The 21,619-nt window shown below is 45.5% G+C and overlaps 2 protein-coding genes across 8 annotated transcripts; one reads left to right on the forward strand and one right to left on the reverse strand.

Moving 5' to 3' along the window:
- The first annotated feature begins 514 nt into the window (after positions 1-514).
- Positions 515-21,455, forward strand: tbc1d30 (TBC1 domain family, member 30). Of its 7 annotated transcripts, none has more exons than XM_068307401.1 (16): positions 515-639; positions 7,633-8,011; positions 9,843-10,007; positions 13,779-13,840; positions 13,998-14,063; positions 14,137-14,262; positions 14,529-14,714; positions 14,793-14,862; positions 15,117-15,215; positions 15,295-15,463; positions 15,541-15,646; positions 15,736-15,842; positions 15,931-16,070; positions 16,644-16,889; positions 17,129-17,206; positions 18,257-21,455. In XM_068307401.1, exons 1-16 carry the CDS (start codon positions 517-519, stop codon positions 19,375-19,377), a joined length of 3,243 nt encoding a protein of 1,080 aa, XP_068163502.1. In that variant the 5' UTR covers positions 515-516; the 3' UTR covers positions 19,378-21,455. The 7 variants fall into 7 exon arrangements, with proteins under 7 accessions (XP_068163502.1, XP_068163503.1, XP_068163504.1 ...); XM_068307402.1 differs by having other exon boundaries at positions 16,671-16,889; XM_068307403.1 differs by lacking the exon at positions 17,129-17,206.
- gnsa (glucosamine (N-acetyl)-6-sulfatase a) lies at positions 1,275-6,631 on the reverse strand. The gene is made up of 14 exons (XM_068306695.1): positions 6,316-6,631; positions 5,997-6,056; positions 5,633-5,839; positions 5,247-5,312; positions 4,756-4,854; positions 4,501-4,668; positions 4,339-4,421; positions 4,111-4,229; positions 3,919-4,022; positions 3,743-3,844; positions 3,564-3,674; positions 3,375-3,485; positions 3,099-3,259; positions 1,275-3,018 (listed from the first exon to the last, which is right to left on the reverse strand). The coding sequence occupies exons 1-14, from the start codon at positions 6,475-6,477 to the stop codon at positions 2,943-2,945; spliced, it is 1,629 nt and encodes a 542-aa protein (XP_068162796.1). The 5' UTR covers positions 6,478-6,631; the 3' UTR covers positions 1,275-2,942.
- Positions 21,456-21,619: the final 164 nt, after the last annotated feature.

Below are 21,619 nucleotides of genomic sequence, written 5' to 3' on the forward strand. Positions count from 1 at the left end.
TGATTTCTGTCTTGGGAGTGGCGAGGTGGTGAGAAAGGAGAGTCGATCTCGTTTCCAAGCAATCGGTCACAATGTCAGATGTTTCTCCTGGTCTTCACGGCTCTAATAAAGTCTAGACAGGGTTTGTAGCCTCAATGCTAATGTGACTGTTGTGTTAGTCAGAGGATGAGTGTTTAGCATGTCTGGTCAGGGGGGATAAAGGTGCCATCTTGCAAGAATCTAGTGAGCTATTTGTTACAGAGCGAGACAAGATGATTGATACGTAGGAAGATAGTTTAGCTCTGCTTATAGGTGACATCTCTGAAGCTAAAGGATTAGCATTAGCTAAGCATTAGACTAGCATTAGCACTAGATTTTTATTCAAGGATTCCAGATGTGTGGGAAATAATTTTTTCCCATCCCTTCCTGAAACGCTTCCAAATAGTAGGAGTTGACATCTAGGAGTGAAGACCAGAGGAGCGTTGTGCTAAGGGGGTTGGGGGTAGGCTGTTTGTAGTGGGGGTGGTGGGGGGCGGTATGTTCCCATCTCTCCCTACCAGCTCAGACAGGTCTCGACTGGCTTCTCCTTCACCTCGGCGAGCCCGGCGAGTCAAAACAGCTGACATCATCCCGCAGGAAGCCGGGAAGCCTTATTGCAAGGTGAGACCCGGGTTAGGAAAATATGCTTTGATCCGAAATGGGGCCGCGAGGAGACGCTTCCAAAAAGGTATCCGGGATTTTCAAAAGGCCACGAAAAAAAAAGAAAAAGAGGTAGCTTCAGAGGAGAACAAATGGATTCTCTCCCTGTAGATTCGGAGCCTTACGGCGGATGAGGTTTTATTTCCTGTTGTAAAACACCTAAAGTCAGGATGTGCATCTCTAAGGCGATGAGAGATGAATAAAAACACGGATTCAGGCCTTTCTGGGTCATTTCAGGTAACGTTCGAAACATTACAGATTTGTTTGGCAACACCGCCCCCACGTGGCCGCCCGTGGTAACTGCAACACGTCGCCTGAATTAGCTTATTTGATTTCCAATCAGTTTTTCAATAGATTTGAATCAACTGCTTTAGAAAAAATACATTAAATAAACTGAATTTTAATTATGATTTAAATTTATTGAAATCATAAGAAGACACCTTAAATGTTAAACTATACAGGTAGGCTGTATAGTTTCGTGTGACGTCTTATTTTACTTATTTTATTTCATTCTCTAGATTGTGTGAAGCTTGTTATTGACTGTAGATGACATCAAATTTGTTTCACTCTTAGAATCAATCATTTGTTACCAGTAATGACATGAAGTGAATTTATTTTGTGATATTTGAACATCTTTATTCGAACAAAAACACACGAGGCTAAAACATCATCATCATAAACTACTCTGGAAAAAAAACAACAACATTCCAAACCCAAAGAAACATTTTGATCGATTGAAAAGTGCATCAGTGATGTGAAAGTGATCGGAAATAATAACAAAGCGCGAGTCTGAGTCCCGAAGTCCGAGTCCGGGAGGTGAAATCTCAGTGCTGTCACGTTAAGCCTGATCACAGAGGAAGACAGAGCAGCAACAACAACAATACGATCATCGAGTCACGATTCACAGCCGGTTTGTCAGCCAGAAAAACAAAAAGTCACACATAAAAAAAAAAGTTCACTTTACCCCAAAGCGTCCCAGAGACTTTCTGGAAGATGTCTCACTTTTGGGAGGTTTTACCTAAAACCTGTGGATTTTTAAACCCCCTGTGGAGGATCAACAAAGGAATTTTAAGGCAAAAAATATGAAAGAAATTTGTTAATTTTTTTTTCCTTCATGGAATTATGAAGAACGTGAAGCAGATAGATATCAAATATAGATTCCTCTTCTATGGCAGTCTCTTCATTAAATTATATTTTATTTGGCCTCTCTGGACTTAACACACCTTAAGTGTTTCTTTCACAGTAAAAAATTTAATTTCTGCAATTTGGCGCCGTGAAATATCACAAAAGTCAAATTAGAAATAATTCTTTTTAACACGTCAAAGTTTCTCCAACATGGAAATCCATGTTTAAAGTGACTTAAAGAAACAAATTATTAATTCAAATTCTTGGACTTTGGGACAAATTAAAGAGTGTGTTAATCAGATTTTGTATAAAAATAATACCCTTCCACACTGCTAGCAGCAGCTCGCCTGCAGGTGGCGCTATCTTCCTAAAGTCTGACATTGGGGGGAAATTCCATGGTTGTCAAATGATCAATGGTAATCAATACCCTCAGTAGCTTCATTTATTTACTTTTATCAATTGTTTTATTAGTTATTAATGTCTTATTAATTAGTAAAAATGTTTTTCTCATATTCTCCAATTTTTTAAAATGCAAAACAATGTTATTATTTAAAAAAAAAAGAATTGTTTTTAGTGCTTAGAAGAAAAAAGGAAGAAGGGTTTTATGCTCAGCCTGAGTGGAAATATGTTTTATCCTGACAAAAAGAAACGCAGGAAGTGCGATGCACAAACATGCAACGAACTAAAAGCGAGGTTCGCGGATTTTCTGAAAATTCTTAAATGTCCATTTTATTCCTCGTTGATCGATTTTGAACATTGACACGAGTCTGTGACGACACGGTCATGTGACCCGGCTCTGCATCTGGATGGTCGACGTGTTTGATGTGAGGTTTTAAATGGAAACGACTGGCCGTGCAAAACGCTGACAGACACGACGACGCGAAGCGGATGGCCTCCTGACCCAACCCCACCCTCAAAGAATTTGGCCCGAACTGGAGGCCCCGAAGGTGGTCCGGGGCTTCCTGTCACTATGGCAACCCAGCTATTCCCCCTAAATAAGACTGGCCTGATCCCTTCTCCGTCCACACCAAACGGAGAGCAGCTCAGGAGGTCCGCTAACAAGGCAACAACATCACGAAAGGCTGAAGACGAAACAACGCAGCCCTTCCTCTTCTCCGTCCCTCCTCTCCCTCGTCTGCTCACTTCATCCTCTGGCTGAGTCTCCTGAGCCGCCAGCTGTGGCTGCTGAACATCTGGCGGGGGTCGAATCGATACCTGAGGAAACGGCAGAAGCTCCGGAGTCACGTTTGAGTTCATGAGACTTTTTGGAAACCCTTTAAATCTGACGGACCGACCTGGTATCGTACACGCCGGGAGTCCGACAGGATTTTCCGGCGCAGGACTGCAGCATCATCAGCCGGTGGTTCATCTTCTCCAGGACTTCCTGGTCGATGGTTTTGGCGATGTTGGTCAGCTGGTAGGGGTCAGAGGTCACATTGTAGACCTCTACGAACACCTAAAGGGGAAGAGCGACAAGCGTCAGTCGGTGTGAGTGTAGTTCCTGAATTCACCACCAGATGACGCCACACAAAGAAGCATGTCAAAGAAAAAGAATGAAGAGGCATTCCCACCTCGTTGTCGTCAAACTCGCAGTACTGCAGGTTAGCAGAGGGGGCGACGGTGCGCACGCAGGCGTAGGTGTTGTTGTAGGAATCCTCGCAGACGCAGTCGGGGAAACAGTCCTGGAGGAAGAAGAAGAGTGGCGTGATTCCTCCTGCGTTAATTCCCTCTGAAAAAACGTAATCGACTCGGCGGCGTACCGTCACACCCGGTCCCAGCAGGGGGCAGGCCGGGTCGGACACGTTCCTCCCCTCGCCTTCGTATTCCACCAGGAAGTCGGTCCTCCAGCTGCTGCTGTTCGTCTTCCCCTCCTGGAGACACATTCAGATGAGTTTTGGGGGTGCGTTTGTGACGTTTTGATCGCCGGCGCTCGTCTTACCATCACGGGCAGGAAGGACGTGCCGTCCATCGACGTCTTGCTCACGTCCAAGCCGGCGATGTCCAGCAGGGTGGGGCCGAGGTCGACGTTCGCCACCAGCAGCTGGAAAACAGGGATCGGTTGAAACTTGAGGATTCAAAGGTGCGTTTCTAGACATCTACTGGGGGGGTCGGTACCTGGCTGGTCTGGTTTGGCTTGATGTTCGGCCCTCGGACCATGAGGGGAACTCTGATGTCGAACTCGTAGAGCTGCCTCTTGTCCACGGGAAGAGAGAACTGACCTGAGGAAGAGGAAGGAGCCAGAAACACGGAGAGGAAGTTAAAACCGTTCGTTTCCTGTTGGTTCCAGGAGGCGCGGCGGCTTCGCACCTGTGTGGTAGCCGTTGTCCGAGGTGAAGAAGATGTACGTGTTCTCCAGTTCGCCTCTGGCCTCCAGCTTCTTCACCAGGGTCTCCACCAGGTCGTCGACGGAGAGCAGCGTTCGCCACCTGCAGGGGGAAAGGGAACCTGGATGAATCCACGACAAACAGGAAGTAACGGAACGTAAGTGTGGGTTAAAGATGGAAGAAGAAGGAGGAAGAGGAAGGAGAGACCGACCGCTTCCTGAAGGCATCATCCAGAAACTGAACGGAGGAGTTGCTCATGGGAGTTTTCGCCTGTCTGATCAGCCAGTGTTTGTCCTGGAGACAAACCGAAGGAGAGGGGGGTTAAACGTCACCGGTGTAAGCGGATCGCGTTTCAACTGCTGGGGGAGCACACCTTCCCGTGGACGTTGAAGTTGGGGTCTCTGGGGGCCTTGACATCCTTGAAACTGTCCTGGAACTGAGGAGCCGACGTCCAGGGGGAGTGGGGCGCCGGCGTGGAAACCATCATGAAGAACGGCTGCCAGTTGGACTTGTACTGGAGGAAGTCGAGGGACATGTTGGCCTGAGGGGGGAAGAGACGGGGATGAGGAAAGGTCACGCTACTTTCTGTCGGGGGGGGGTTTGATCACGTCTGCGTTATTTTTCTCACCAGCACGTCTGTCAGGTAGTCTTTGCTGTATTCTTCTCCGTGTTTCTGGGCCTTTCCGTTCACGGACAGAGTGTAGTTGTAGTATTTCGAGTTCTTCACCTGCAAAACACAAACCTGATGAACGGTTTTAGTTTTCATACAGCGTCAGCTGACAATCTGCTACCGCCGCGTGAGATTAGAAATCCAGTCATGAGACCAGTTCTCACGTCTGTTTGCCGAGCGAAAGGTAAACAGTCGTGACCTCGCTGCGATGAATCACGACTCGGGTGAAAACGGTCAGACGCGTACGGGAAATTCTAATTTTAGCTTGTTTGTTACTTTAGCTCCTCCCCCAGCCTGGAGTCACGTGACCTTGTGAAGTTCATGAACATGCGTGTAGAGCAACTGGGCTGCGTTTTCCAGTCAGGTTTCTCGGAAGCAATCTTAAATCCACCAAAAACATCAGACTCGCTGATGCTGACAGGAGGAAAGGTCAAAGGTCACATCCTCACCAGTCCGACCCAGAAGTCCCAACCTGGAGGAACGTGCTCCGGTCCTCCAGCCTCCGTGTGACCATACTGGAACGAGAAAACAGATTAACAGAACATGTGATGATCTATCATGTCAGTGTGGGGGAGGAAAGAGGGGTGGGGGTCACAGGTTGAGTTTATTCAACTTTAGGGAGTCACAAGTCCAAAAAAAGATTTGGAAATACTGAACATACAGGGTGAAGAGTTCAGGTTTTCGCAATTTAGGTGACGTAGACGTCTCATGACTGAGTTTATCATGTGGACGAATCACATGACTGCTTTCACCATCGATCATCACTTGGAAAGACGTTTTTTTAACACGTATCGTCTGATTTACAACTGCAAATCCACAAAAAACTGTCTCCTACCTGGTTCAGGTATTTCCCGGCAAAGAAGGTCTGGTAACCGGCGCGTGACTTGAGCAGGGCGGGGAAGGTGTTGGCTTCCTCGCTCTTCTGCCACGCTTGGCTGCTGCAATTGCCCTCCAGGGTGTTGTTGATGACGTGGTGGTTGTGGGGGTATTTCCCCGTCAGGATGCTGGCCCTGCTGGGGCAGCACAGTGGGCTGGCGACGAACTGAAAGGGCAGATGGGGAAGAAATGAACAAGAAGTGGAAACGATCCTGTTTTACTTTCACTTTTCCGTTTTAGGATGACAGGCAGGGCTTCTGTTTTGATTTTTATGCGATTCCCGATGATGAGTCGTGACAACGAGGGAAAATAATGATGCTTACTGCATTAGAGAACGATATTCCTGCATCACCAATGAGTTTTTTGGTCTTTTTTAGTGGAGTCTGGAGGAAAGGAGAAGTAAAAAAAAGACGATTTAAGTCAACTTTTTAACATAAATGACATTTAGTTAATCATTAATCCATTTATTTTAAGCTAAAACAAATCGATCAGTGATTCAGCATGGGATAAATATTAAAAAAAACAACTATCTGACGCCCATTATCACTGTCATCAGTTTAAAAACAACGTTAAAGACTGTAAATACTACGTCACAAGGTTTAAAAATACCTAAAAACATTAATAAAACAGAATTCCCCTCACCAGACCCCCGATGGCCACGTCCAGATCGTCGGTCAGGATTAAGAGGATGTTTGGTCTCCGGGATGATTTGGCAGAAGAGCCGCAGGTCGAGCAGCTCAGCAAAGTGACGCAGATTAGCAGACATTTCGTTAAAAATGGCAGGAGAGCGCCATTCGAGTCCATTGTGACGGTTTAAACATAAACTACCGACGCCCGTCGTCTCCTCCTGAAGCTATGCGCCATAAACAAACATGAAACCTCGTCAGCGAGCCTCTCCGAGGTAAACCCACTGTCGGCCCGAACCACTCACAACACTTCCTGGTTATTTGAGTCACGTGACGCCCAACTACGGAAGCCCGAATCAGCTGATTTTAGGACGTCACGCCCCCATTATGACTACTAATATCAAACGATTTCATTTATTTGCTTTATAATGTTTGCATATTTGTAACTCAAGCATAAAAATACACAATGTCGGAACGATTATTTTATTTTTTTCATTAAATCATATTTTTACATGTATTAACGAGAAAGTGATGACAAAAGGAAAAATCCCTCATATTGTAATAAAATGTACATGCTTTATCAGAATAATAATAATAATAATTTAAGGGCGTGGCAGTAATTAAAGTATTTTCATCAATTGGTGTTTGTTTAATATTTAAATAAATTTATTATTTCTATTTCTGAAACATTGAATATCAGGTTCATTATTTCAACAACAACAACAAAAAACTTTCTAAAATGTTCTGTGACGCAACTAACGTGAATTCATTCCTGAACTTCACGTTATATTCCGCTATTTTCGAAGGTGTGTCGCAGATGTAAATACACGGTAACGTTTCCTATCACAGGCCTGACACACGGAAGTGGATGCGCCGATTTTCTTTTGGCTTCATCCTCATTGGTCAATCCACAGGCACCTGTCGCGCGACCAGGAAAAAAGTTTAGCAGCCGCAAAGAAGTTCAGGAGTGGACTGGTCCATTATGCCAGTCCAGTAGGGGTGGCCGGAGTCCGGGAACGACCCATTCAGGAAGGAAACGAGCGGGAGAGAGACGGATTTCCACCTTTTTGAGGAGGGAAATGGAATGCTCCAGGAACTCTATCCTCCTCGAAACGCTCAAAGAAAACTTCTGTTGTTAAACTGACAAGCGGAGAATAGAAAAGCTGACGGAAGAACAGGATGAATTATAAGTAATTAGGCGCTGGTGGAAAAAATGGCGACGGAAGTGAAACTAAACGGGAATGAACTTTCAGAAGTTGACATATGCGACCGCGGGGTGGCTTCCGAGGAGGACGAGAGCGGCGTTTTTGTCAACTCTGTCGCCTCCCTCCAGGATGACTTCTGCGGCTTACAGCGGTGGACGAGCCCGGCCGAGTCACCTGTTGACACATCATCCGCTCCGGGGCAGCGGGCAGACGGCGGAGCTCCGCCGGGCACCGACACCCCAAGTGCGGCCGCGGCCTCAGACAGTGACTCGGAGTCCCGTGGAGATGGAGTCAAAGTCCCGAGAAGCTCCATCGTGGACTGCCTGCTGGTGGAGCTCTATGAGACGTACGGAGGCGGCCGGAGGAGCGCGGACAGCTGGGACAGCTCCACCGAGGCGTCCGGGTCCGATGCCTTCCTGGGCCGCAGTAACTCCGGCTCCAGCTTCCTCCAGGAGCTGCAGGAGAGACACACCAGGAGGCACCAGGTCAACTACCTGGCCCAGAAAGGTGAGCAGGTGTGCAGGTGCGCAAGCCTGCTGTAAAAGGCTCAGAAAAAGTTTTAAAAGCTAAAAATTAAAATAAGATCTGATATTTGGATGTGCATTAATGCTGAAACGCTTATTTTCGGTGTTTTGCAGTGGGTATAATTTTTAAACATGTAATGCATGTGCTAAAAAAGCTGTGGCACACACATTTTTGAAATATGGGACTTAAAAAAAAGCCTCAAATAACAAGGAAATTGTGTCTCGAATTCTTAATTCACTTTATCTGCTGTTAGTTTCTGCAGAATCCACATTAAAACCTGCAGAAAAGCATCCTCACTGCATTGACCGCGTTCATATATTCAAATTAGAATATCCTGCCTCAGGAGCTGCTGAGCTGCTAAACGTGGCCTGTAATGACTGGATCTAGTCAGGATCGCTTAAAAATACAAATCACACATTTATAGAGAAAGGATATTATGAACAGAGGAAATAAATTGGATATTTGTGTGTTCATGCACGTTTGCAGCAGGTTTTTGTTGAGTATTAGGGAGAATTTAGTAACAATGCTTGAATGCATGGTTAATTTAATCTGCAGTCTTTCCTGCTTGCATAATCCAGCAGGTTTCCTGAAATCAGATATCCGTAAAAAGATCAACAAATTAGATTTTCCTGCTGCTGACAGGTCGCCTCAAAGAATGCAGAGCTTTTCAGAGACACACACAAATGTGTTAACAGCTCACTTGTCTTACGGTGTTGCCTTGGAGTCTCGACAGGCATGTGGCACCATTGTCTGTCCTGTTTCTGCTGTGTCCTACAATCAACACGGGCCGGTCCGCGGCTTCAGTGTTTGCCCTCTGCACACGTGAGGCTCGGTCAAGTCAAACAATGCAGAGAGCCGCCACTCAGGAAGAGGAAATGATCATGATATTGCCTCAGAAAACAGCATAATCAGCCTGTCTGCAAAGTTAAATGTTGGTTCTGTAAATCTGGGATGTTTCAGCTGAACTATATAAATAATTCTGTGGATTCTGGACGCAGGAGGTGTTTTTTTTAATGAATCCTGAACATTTTCAGCTGTTTTTGCAGCAACAGGAGGAGATGGCAGGACTTTTCAGGCTTTGCTTTTGAGGAACAAAGCAGCAAATGTTAATTTTTACATGTAAAAGCATTTGTTAATCATATTATAGCAATATTTTCTCTTGATAAATGAAAAAAAAGAAGGCCTTGAATGAAGTTTTTTTCAGCAGATGGTTGTTTCGTGTTTTATCCTTCCTGGAAAGGCTGGGTCCTTTTTTTTTTTGTCGTCCGGGGAACGTCTAAGCTCCCATCATCACCTTAATTTGTTTTTGTCCAAACGAAGGGTCAGTGATCAGATCTGACTGACCATCATTTGAAAATCAAATTCTGTGTCCATAAACCTTAACGGTTTTCATCTGGGGTCAGTGTTCTGGTTTTCATTTCATTCTCCACCTGCGGCTTGAAGAACCGACAAACGACTGTTTCATCCTGCTCTGAAAGTTCAGTTTAAACATGTTTGACAGACCTGAAAAAATAGGGATGTCTCAATTCATCGATAATAGCGATTTCCTTATCAAACACACAGCATTGTGGGTAATTTCATCATGATATGATGGCCTTAAGGAGGGAAAACTCTACTCTAACATTGACACATCACCTATTCATTCATTCATATTTATTTGTGAATTTTGATACGATATCCCCTGCAATAAATCGTGCGAGACCACAATTGCTTGGTGCGTTCAAGTGCAAGTGAGAAAGTGGTTTCTTTCCGCTCATGTTAAAAGCAAACAGTCTAAACGATGAAGCTGAAGTGTTTCTTCCTCCTCTTTCAGCGCCGGAGGAGCTGCGTTCGATCATCCAGGAGGTCAAATATCGCACCGGCCTGCAGTCGGCCAAGCTGATTCGCCAGCTGAGGAGGCGGGACCGACTGTGCCACAAGCTGCAGAAGAACTATGACATCATCACAGCGTGCCTGCAGGCCGTCTCGCAGAAAAGATGTAAGAGATCCGTGTTGGCGGTGGGTTGTCCTTGAACTGTTCTCAGGTATAAAAGGGAGAATAAGATGGTTCAGCAAGTCAAACGCACCTGCAGGAGTCTTTGTGTCGCGTTATTGTTCTGCGTTTACCTTTAAAGGTGTGAAACTTGCTAAGGAAGTAGAGTATAGAACAATAGATGGTGTTTTTACAGTTTCATTAGGTCCTGTTCAGCCAGTTTTCCTGACTGTAGTGGAAAAATACAAAAGTTAAATTTTGTTTGCTTGGGTTTTTATTTTTGTATTTTAGCCAGCGAGCATTGCGCACCAACGACTAACTAATAAACCTGATTGTGGTCAGTAACGAACGTCTTGTTTTTCCATCCGTGTGAATGGAAGGATTTTCCTCCGTACGTCAACGAAGGCATTTAGCGGTTGCTTAGCGACGGGTTAGCTTCTATTTTCCCCGATTGTTAAGCGTCGTGCAATCGAAACGCCTCCACATGAGATAATTCGTCGTAACGGCCTTGAACATTATCATGGAGGCTCTTTACATAATGGTCTGGAATATTTGCAGGTATTGATTCAGATGCTGTTAAGGCCGACGCACAGGAAGCACTTTACTGCAGCGCCGACTCGCGCATCGCTGAGTTGGGACGCAAATAGTGTTTCTGCATTCGACTATTTGTGGTCAGATGGATGGAAGTAAACATTAATGCTTTATTGCTTCCATTAGAGGAGAATTAACTGACGCAAACAGAAATGTGAGTTTGGCTGTGACGCTGGTAGCAATGAGCTAACAGTCCTACATGATAATGCTTCACTTCAAACAGAGCTAATGTGGGCTAATGCTAATCATCAGTAGCATAATGATTGGAATGATAATGCTCAGTTTCCAGAGAACTAGTCATCAGTAATGATAAAGGTTCTGTTGGATAATGCTAAACCTGGCATTGAGCTAAGATTAGCAAGATTACTCAATGTGAGGTTCCACCTGGATAATGTTCGTATATGCTAATGATCAAACTGAGCTAACGTTACTCAGTGTTGGTCAACAACAGGACAATGTTTTTATTGGAGAACATGTGTGAAAGCTAATGTCAGCTGATGGATGCTAATGCTATTTGACAGTAGAGGAAAGTTTATGTTGGGTAACGCTTAATACTTCTCTGAGCTGATGGTATATTGGATAATGACTATGAGATGTCTATATATTAGAGATATGGATATAGATACTTAATTAATCCCAAATGAATGTCAGTTTAACATCTGCTCACAAAAATACAAATAAATACACATAGCAGGAACTGACAGAGATAAAAAGACGTTACGTACTTTCATAATTACATCAGTACATATAACAAAACATATATATAATATAATGTATATGTATATATATATAGTTTGTATGTATGAATGTTTGTAAGTAAAATGTTAGGTTCTCGGGGGCATCTGCACATATAATTTATATCATATTTATCATATATGTATTTATATATATATGTTTTATGATATATTATGTATATAAATCATTAATATTATATAATATATATATTATATACACAGTTTATATATAAACACAGGATGCTGTTGAAACATCAGCCCCGTTCCTCTTGGGCCCCCTTAAAACCCATTCTGGTGACACCCCTGCTGAAATCCAAACGCCCCACTGCCCCCCCGCCCCCACCATTACCTCATCCTCCTCTGCCTCCCCCTCTCACGTGACTCTGGCTCGTCGCACCTCCTCCCGGTGACGGACCGGAGGAGGAGGAGGTGCAGCATCAGTACCATCGCCGACGGCCAGCGGCAGGAACCAGAAACCGATCCGGTTCGGACTTTCCGATTATTTTAGCCGCTCGATCGAAGCCTGAACGATGAACGGACGTCGGTCTATCGAAACTAATCGATCACAGAGATAGATCATCGATTTAAATCCGAGCATCTGCGGGTAGGAGAGCGTCGGCGGGATGAATTCCTCCTCACCGAGGGGGACGTGAGGAGCTCCGTTAACCGGGGAACGATGAGGTGAGCGGACCCCCCCCCCATCCCGGTGGACGATGAGGCGGGAGAGGCTCCCCGCCGCCGGCAGGAGGCCGAGGAGCGGCGCCAAGCAGCGGCCGCAGGCGGCGGGAGGGGTCGGGAACATCATCAGCAGCGTCCTGAGGAAGCGCAACGGGATCTCCAGGAGCGCGCCGCGGCTGCTCTGCACCTTAGAGCCAGGTGACCGAACCGGACCGGACCGGTTAGCCCTAAAAATAATCGGATTACATGATAGAGTTATAATAACGACAAAATCTTGAGGTATCAGTACCTAATTATTGATATTTTATTATCTTACTAATATTCCCTTGAACGCATCACGAGGCAATCCTCCAACTTTTCCCAAATGATGGGTTCGATCCAGAAACTGCTCCGGTTCGGGTTCTGTTTCTGGTTCCTCTGCATTCAAACAGCTGGAAATGGAAACCTAATTCTCTTATTATCGATCCGGAAGATGAGGAGGCGCAAATCTGGAGGCGATGAAGATGAAAAAAGTCGCGTCTAGATTCAGGTTTCGGCAGAAAAACCTTCATCAGATGTTGAGTTCTGCGTCTCTGACATGGTTATTCCACGTTTTTGGACCCTTTTTATTTGATATTATATAAATATATTGATTTTATTATAGCTTAGAATAAAACTTTATTGACGGGGGAAACAACAAAACTCCAAATCAGAAAATAAATTCATTTAATCGGTATTTTATTCTACTTTTAACTTTTTGTTCCCACTCTTGGTCCCTTCCTTCCTTCCTTGCTTCCTCCGTCCTAGCTGCCTTCCCTCACCCATCCTCACCTCTACCGGGTTAATTAAACTCAGGAGACGTTAAAGTGTATCTGTTAGGAAGACTGATGTCGTTTAGTGTCAGTCATATCTAATCTGTCAGGGAGGGGGGAGGAAGAGGAGAAGGAGGAAGGAGGAGGGTTTCCTGCGTTAATCCGTCCCGCAGCTCCGGGAGGAAACATCCAGAATGGCGCACGACCCGACGGCAGAGGCGGAACACGCAGGTTAAACACACATCCCGGTTTATTTAGAGGAGATGTATCTGGATCGAATCGATCATCGATCAAACTTCTATCGACCGATCGGAAGCTTCGGACCGCGGCCGGAGCTTCTGGAGCGTCTTAAGTTCAGATCAAACTGAGACGCAGATTCAGCACCGGGAGGAAACGGACAGCGACTCTTCCTGGATCAGAATTCACCTTAAAATGTGAAAATCCTGCCTGGAACGTCGGGATTTATCCGGTAAAACAGATTGAAAATGAATTCCCCGCAGGGGCTTTAAGGGTAGATCCAAAAATCCGAACGGTTATTTCTAAAAAAAACCCAAAAAAAACTTGCCTGACGTCACTTCCCTGGAGGAAATGAAGCCGCTTAGAAACAATAAATACAATATTTATCAGATAAAATATTTCACATCGGGTTTCACAAAACCGGAAACCGTGGAAAGTAGTTTCAGATTTACTTCGGTAATTTCCGTCGGCATTCGGGCCTCCTATAGGAGAGCGCGTGCACGACAGGAGCGCGCATTCATTCATTCAGTCATTCATTGATGTAGTGATTACAGCGTTATATCGACGCACAGCTGACGTCAGTTTTGTCCGTCCAATGGAATTCCTTCATCTGGAATTTCAAAATAAAGTTCATCATCATTTTGATTGAGATGTATTAAAGATTAATATATTTAAAAATACCCATTTTTCATTTAAAAAATGGCTTATCATTACTATTTTTGTTAATATTTTAATATTTATTTTAGGGGTCGACACGAGGCTGAAGTTCACCATCGAGCCGTCGCTGGGAAAGAATGGATTCCAGCAGGTGAGCAGCACCATAAATCTGTTTAATATGGATTTTCATTGCTAACAGTTGCTAAAGTCGCTAAAGAGGCACTAAGTCTTCATCATTTGAGCTTTAGCCGTATCATTGGTGGGATTTTAACTAAAGTGTGAACACACGGCCGGTTTTCTCTCTCCAGTGGTACGACGCTCTGAAGGCGGTGGCTCGGCTTCCCACTGGGATCCCAAAGGAATGGAGGAAAAGGGTACGCGGCCTTAAACAGCTGACGGGATGGTGACGTGAGGAGACGAACGTCTCACATATGTGTCTGTCTGCAGGTCTGGCTGACGCTGGCGGACCAGTACCTCCACAGCATCTCCATCGACTGGGAGAAGACGCTTCGCTTCACCTTCAACGAGCGCAGCAACCCGGACGACGACTCCCTCGGCATCCAGATCGTCAAGGTAACGGCGTCGCATCCGCGTCAGATCGAAAAATTCCACATTAAGCGAGTTATTCCGCGTCGTCTGGATCCAGGAAGTCGGGACTGAAGACAATGTTTTCTCTCGGCCGTGCGTCAGGGAGCAGGAAGTGCCGCGTCATGGAAACACAATGACTCAGATCCAGCAGAGCAAAGTCCGCCCATTAACCGCTGTTTGTCTTCTGCTCGTCGTTTATCCTGATAAATGTGACGAAGCAAACCTCGGAGCGTTTCTCTCTTCACGTCCAGGACCTGCACCGGACAGGCTGCAGTTCCTACTGCGGCCAGGAGGGCGAGCAGGACCGGGTGGTGCTGAAGAGGGTGCTGCTGGCCTACGCCCGCTGGAATAAAACCGTGGGCTACTGCCAGGGATTCAACGTGCTGGCCGCCCTCATCCTGGAGGTCACTGAAGGCAACGAGAGCGACGCGCTGAAGGTGGGAACTCCTACTAATGCGGAAGACTTGAACGCAACAGTCGTTCCCTTTATAATCTGTTTCCTCTGCTGCTTTCAGGTGATGATCTATTTGATCGACAAAGTTCTACCTGAGAGTTATTTTGCCAACAACCTGCGAGCGTTGTCAGGTAACGACACACGGGTTTGGTCGATCCATCCACGTTTTTTCACACCCCGATTCAGAGCAGTGATGTGTTGTAATTGTCAGTGTTCATCCATTCATTAGTCCACCAAATATCTTGGCAACCGTTGCAGATAGAGAGACGAAACAAAAAGCAGATTACTCAGGCAGCAAAGGGGATAAAAATGAGATGTTGACCTTGAGAAAAATAGTTCAAGGTCAGAATTCAACTTTTTATTGAACTATCCTTCCTCCGGTCAGTGGACATGGCGGTGTTCAGAGACCTGCTCCGGCTGAAGCTGCCCAGACTCTCCCAGCACCTCCACCATCTCCAGAAAGCTGCAAACAAGGAAGCAGGAGGTGCAAAAAATTTTTTTATATCATATAAGTTTTAGCCTTTAAATTCCGTAAACGTCTAAATGCCTCCGTCGCTCCGCAGGAAGCTACGAGCCGCCGCTGACCAACGTCTTCACCATGCAGTGGTTCCTCACTATGTTCGCCACCTGTCTGCCGGCGCCCACCGTGCTGAAGATCTGGGACTCGGTTTTCTTCGAGGGGTCGGAGATGCTGTTCCGAGCCGCCCTCGCCATCTGGGAGCGCCTGGGAGAGTACGTGGAGCCTCAGCGAGAAGAAAAGGAAGTAGGGACACGGTGAAATGTCTCACGACAAGCGTTTGTCTGTCCAGGAGGATCGAGTACTGCCAGACGGCGGACGAGTTCTACAGCACCATGGGATGTCTGACGCAGGAGATGCTGGAGCAAGACCTCATCGACGCTGCTGAACTCATGCAGGTGTGAAACAAACCTCCACCCCCACCCCGTGTCTTTTTAACCGCTGTTTGCTATCAATCTGATTACTTCCTGTTTCATCTTCCTGACAGGAAGTTTACTGCATAGCCGTGTTTCCTTTCCCTCAACTAGCTGAGCTGAGAGAGAAATACACCTACAACATCACGCCGTTCCCCACCTCAGTCAAGTCCAACGGGAGGTTGGTTCTGGTTTCTGGGAGTGTGCCGTTAGCGTCTCGTCCTGAAATGATAAAATCTGCGGGTACTTGATGTCATCTGTTTCCCTAGCGGCGGTCTTGGCAGCTGGGAGAGTGACGACGACGTGGACATGGATGACGAGGATGCTGTGGTGACGGCGCTTGGATGCCTGGGTCCCCTGGGGGGCCTCCTGGCCCCCGAGCTGCAGAGATACCAGAAACATCTGAAAGGTTTTTGATAGCATTTTTTTAAAGAGTCACCACTTCCTGCTCCTTCAGATCTGGAGCAGCAGCTGTGGAGGTTTAGGAACGACTTAAAGGGAACTGGAAGTAGATTCCAGATCAGCTGATCTGAACAAATGAACATCGATCGATCGTTCTGACACAAACTAGCCTCCGCAGAGACTTCCGCGATGGAAGAGACTCGTGTTTTTTACGTTATAAGATGTTAGAAGTCAGATCCGGAAACGTTCGGTCTTCGTCTTGTGAAATAAACACAACATCAACTCCCCAAAATCTCAGATATTCAGAGGCTTCTTTGGGATTTCATGTTTGTTTCTTCCTTTAAGAGGCTTTTCTGAGGGCGTTTAGCGTCCTGAGCTCAGCTTAATAAACTGCTGAGCATATAAATCAGAAAAGGAGCTTAAAAAAATCACATTGGATTTGCTCTGATTTGTGTATTTTGCAGGAACGTTTTGCTCTTTTCTTTTTTTTTTATTGCACCAAAGCCTTTGCCTCTAATCTCTGAATCACTTCCTGTCAGTGTCTGAAAGCCAAAAACAGAAAATCTGTGTTGATTTATAGACGTCCTCGTCTTCTCTCCGCCTCCAGACCAGCGATCGGAGCAGGGCAGCATCGCCGAGCTGAGTCCGGGAGCAGTGGGAGCTGGAGGAGGAGGAGGAGGGGGCGGAGCCAGGGCGGAGCATCAGGCGGCCATCAACAGCATGATGATGGAGCGGATGAACACGGACATCTACGCGCTGAAGAAGCAGTACGCACGAATCAAGAGGCGGCAGCAGCAGCAGTCCATGCAGCTCTGCATACGCACGGGTGAGGAGGCCATCGCGATCAATAGGTCGATCTGATCGGGTCGTCCCAGACTTCCATCGGGTTCATTTATGTGTCATTTTTAAGAAAGACTGGAAAGAGGCTAACAGATAAATTTCTGGTTTTGCCTCTTTGTATCCGCTTCACGAGCTAACGGCGTTGTCTTTGTGGCGTCTTTACGACGTTCAATTGGATGTTTATTAATAATGATGATGATGATGATGATGATGTGTGACTCGTAGGACTGGGACCTGAAGTGGCCACAAATCCAAAAGTCCTCCAGAACCGTCCCGACGGTCGCGACGACCAGCACGCTGACGGTACTGGCGTCTGAGCGGAGATGCCCGGAAACGGGCGTTTCCATCATTCTTGTTACGTCTGCTTTAAAATAACGGGTTGATTCCAGCAGGTTTCTGAACCCTCGGGTGCTGAAATCTTTTTAGGGTCTTAATTGCATTGGAAATCTGTCCGGGGAGCTGCTGAGGGGTCTTTTCTTTGGGGTCTTTCTCTCAGAACGCCGGAGGCTGCAGACGTCGAAACGCAGCGTTGAGCAGTAAATGTGGAGCAACATAATATTATGCTTCTACGCTTCATATTTGACAGTTGTGCTGCAGCCTCTGGCATTTGCTGAGCTTCTTTTTTATTTTAAAGAAGGTGTTTCGCTCTGAAAATGTGTGGCGTCTGGGGAAACTGTATCTGGGACAGCTGGTGGCGCTTTGCTCTCATTACAACCAACCAGCTGCCTTTAAATATTAATTGGGAGACGCCTGTCAGACGCCTGCAGTCAATCAGTTTTTATGGCTTAGCAGTTGGTAAAAACGTCAGAATATTTCTTGTTTTAATTACATTAATGACAAACCAGCATGTGCTTTTAATGCAGCGGTAATTCAGTTGATGTGATATTGAGCTAATCGCTCAGGAAGTGACAGACGTCTCCAATTATTCTCTCTGATTGGTCCTCTGGGCTTGAATCTGACTTTTACTTAGGTTTTTATATTTTCAGTAATTTTTTTTCGGTGATTTGTAAAAAGGCCAACAATTCTGTATTGAATCTCAGTTGTTAAATAAAATGTGAAATTACTGTTTGTCTTTGAAAGGCCTTATGCATAAAAATCAGTGGACGCCCCCTGGTGGCCAGTGGAAGTTCGACATTTTAACAACAGCTGATTTCTCCAACATAAAACTGGGTCGCATCTGTTTCAGCCAAAAGAAATCATTTGTTTTTGTCTTGCCTTTGCTGCTGATCCTAATTTTTCTTTGTCATTAAAAAAATTCTTGATAATTTTCCTGGATTTGTCATAAAAGAGAACATTTATTTCTGACTTATTTCTCCCGTTTTAATCTGTTTATTTCTTCCCCTTCCCCCCCAGACAAGTGTCCTGCCACCCGCGTCTTGGCGTCTCAACTCAATCCGTCCGGCGCAGTCATCAACCACCTCCTCCTGGGCCGGAAGCCAGTCGGAGAAGCCTCCAGCCTGTCATCTGCAAGCAAACCCACACTTTCAGGGTCACGACCCACCTCCCTGTCTCAGAGCCAGGGCTCCCTGACCAGGCAGGGCTGTGGATCGCTTCATTCCGGCGGCGCTGGGTCGCCGGGGAGCTGTGGCGGCGTGGGGTCGCCGTGGCGCGCTCACGTCCGCGTGCATCGACGAAACGTCGCCAGGGCTCGAGCGCAGCTAGGGTTTGGAGATTCAGAGGAAAGAGAAGATGAGGAGGAAGACGCCGGACTGCAGGGCGAACAGGAGAGGAAGATTGAGGAAAATGGTGACGAGGAGCAGGAAGAGAGCAGCAACTCGTCTGCGCCTGTGTCTCCTGATCCCTCAGGTGTGGGATCAGCATGCAAAGATGAGGCAGAAGGGGCAGAAGTTGCTCAGGTGGTGGTGCAACTGGACTCTCTTAATTTAGAAGACAAGTCCACCTTGACTTCCCCTGACAACAAGAAGCCACCAGAGCCCAAACCTGAACCCAAAGTCCCTCTTCTTCCTCCCCCACCCTCTTCAAACCGACACAAAGTCCATGATTCCTCGGGTTTGGACCGACACTGTCCTACCGTCATTTCCTCCTCACCTTCCACACCGAAGCAATCCCCCTCTCCAGCCTTCCTCACTCAGTCCTGCTCTTCCTCATCCGTATCTCCCCCCAACCCACTTCCGAGCTCAGGATCCTTCCCCCAGTCTTCTTCCCCAACACCCTCCACCTTCTACAAAACCTCTTCTCCCTCCACCCCTTCGCTGTGCTCTCTGTCCTCGTCGTCCAGGTCTCACATGACCTCCTCCCCGTCGACCCCGACGTTTCCGCCCCCCTTTGTTCCCCTAACCCCCAAACAGCAGGTCTTCTCCCCATTTCCTAGCGTGAAGCAACCCAGGAAGTCGGCAGCAGCCCGGAATCTTGGTCTCTACGGTCCCACATCCAGAACTCCCACTGTCCACTTCCCCCAGCTCAGCCGCAACCTGAACCGGAACAGTGGAGCCGGGACCATTGGGAGGCGATGAGATCCTGTCCAGAAACACCGTGGTCACATGATACATGAAAAAAAATCATGCTATAACTACACCATGTTGCCTCCTGCATAACGAGAAAATAACTCCGATTTGTTGCAGAGCAAAAGTTCTAGAACTGAACATCCTTAAAATCAGAAGCCATTACAGATGACTTAAGTTTGAAGGAAGTTTAGTGTTTCATCCACATGTTGTACTGTATAGCAAAGCTAAAGCTAGCTCACAACTAAGGCAGTATCAAACCCTTTAGTGGCCTATGCAGGTCCTTAACGGATACGCGATAAAAAAAGACTAAACTGTTTTTTTAGGACTCTTCAAACCGTGAGTTTGTGCTGGATGTCGTAGATTCGAGGACCATGAGCTCTCCCTGTACGTAAAACAGGACAAGACTGACTGATGAACAGACCATATTTGGCAGTGTGAAGACCTACCTTTGCTTTATTACAGAATAGCCATCTAGTTGTTTCTATGCCAAGTATTCTAAAGAAGAACCCAAGCAACAAGAGATACCTTAGTCTTGTAAATGAAGTACCCTAAAGACTTAATGTCCTGAAAAACCACTTTAATGTCTGTTATACACCTTTATTTGTTCTGTCTGATGAAACCATTCTGTATCAACACTATCTGTAACCTGATGGGGATGTAACGTCTCTGGTGACAAGGAAGGAAGTGTGAATGGGAAATGCTACACTACACTTGTTTTCACCAATAGCTTGTTTTTTCTGTGTAAATCAAATGTGAAAAATGTAAATGCTGATGAATTGATTGTATGAAATGATAATAAGTAATATTCTTTCATACAGAAAACCCACAAATGTATCCCCACTTTATTCCGACCCAGTTGAAATTGTTTCCATTTAAAATCTGCTTTTCTGCATTCTTGGAATTAACCTTTCATAAAACATAAATGCAAACCAAGCAGGTTTTAACAGCATTTGGTGCTGTTCATTTGAAATATTGACTTAAATGCAACATTATTGATTTTCCAAATCGGAATTTCCACCAAAGATTGTAGTTGGCTAAAACTTTGTTAAAATAATTAATATTTAATTATTTAAAAGTTATACATACTAAATTTTTAAATAATTATAACAAATACCTTTAAGTCATTAATTAGGAACTCAATGAAACTTGACGTGGAAAAGATTGAACTTGCGCTCCGGAGCGGCGAATCACTTCCGGTCGCCATCTTTGTTTAGGTCGACAGGTGCATTGTGTTAAACTAGCTTGAAGTCTTTACCTTGCTGTGCTATTAACTGGAATATTTGTACTTAAACTTGGCTATAAAATCTTCATCACAGCGGTAAGTGTCGTTATCTGACCTTACATTACCGGAAATGTAGATTTAAGGCGATGTTGGGGTAAAAATAGTTACTGATAGCCCTTAGCGAACTGTTAGCATGAGCACAATGTATTTGAACAGAAGAGGCTCAAACTAGGCGGGAATAATTATTCAAGGTTTCTGAATGTTTGCTATAAATGGAGAATTAAGTTAGAAAGTGAAAAGTAGCTGTTGGGATGGTAACACCAGAGAATGATTTAGTAGGTTAACGCTAGCTATCTCGCTTCACTTTGCTCATTTAACCAATGCTCCCATTTCTATCAGTGCTAAAAGCAGCTACTGGTTTAGCTGCCAAAGTGATTTATGCTAAAGTTTGACCAATCAGAATCAATGAACACCTGGATGAATTTGTTTTGTGATTGTATTTTGTTTTTTTAACTTAGCTTTATCTGTTGGCTACCTTGACTTCATCTCACTGCCTGCCATGAACTAACTTAGCAATTTTATACATCCTTTTTTTTAAAACATTTTTTTCATAAGTGTGTGTTAGTATTATCATAAAAAGGATAGATTATGAATATAAATATATGGGGAAGCTTTGTGTGTCATCCTCACTCACCAACCTACAGGATGTTGATAGTTTTGTGACGGCAAACATGTTCACAAATGTTACACAGTCAAAAAAGTCGTGTTGAGTTAACACACACACACACACACACACACACACCAAAGTATCCTTGCTTGTGAGGAATGATGTCAACTGATGAATCCACCTCTCCAAATAAAGTAAAGCAGCTCAGTTCCCATGTTTGTTTGTCGTCTAAATATGTGTTTTTCGACCGGTTGGGAGGTTTAATTACCGTTTTCTCCCAGCTATGTTTGCCAAGTCTATAAAGTTTGGCTTCATATGACCTCCTTATCCAATAGCAGTAGTTAGAAGCAAAGGTGTAAAAA

Source organism: Antennarius striatus, chromosome 22 (genome assembly GCF_040054535.1).
Source record: "Antennarius striatus isolate MH-2024 chromosome 22, ASM4005453v1, whole genome shotgun sequence".
Lineage (NCBI taxonomy): Eukaryota > Metazoa > Chordata > Actinopteri > Lophiiformes > Antennariidae > Antennarius > Antennarius striatus.

Coding starts and splice junctions, on each gene's coding strand:
- gnsa (XM_068306695.1), bottom strand. CDS start 6,477: ATGGACTCGAATGGCGCTCTCCTGCCATTTTTAACGAAATGTCTGCTA. Junction 3,486..3,563: donor TGCTGGGACCGGGTGTGACG/GTACGCCGCCGA, acceptor TTCTTCCTCCAG/GACTGTTTCCCCGACTGCGT. Junction 3,019..3,098: donor CCCGGCGTGTACGATACCAG/GTCGGTCCGTCA, acceptor CCGTTTCCTCAG/GTATCGATTCGACCCCCGCC.
- tbc1d30 (XM_068307401.1), top strand. CDS start 517: ATGTTCCCATCTCTCCCTACCAGCTCAGACAGGTCTCGACTGGCTTCT. Junction 640..7,632: donor CCGGGAAGCCTTATTGCAAG/GTGAGACCCGGG, acceptor GCCTCCCTCCAG/GATGACTTCTGCGGCTTACA. Junction 14,863..15,116: donor CAACCTGCGAGCGTTGTCAG/GTAACGACACAC, acceptor TCCTCCGGTCAG/TGGACATGGCGGTGTTCAGA.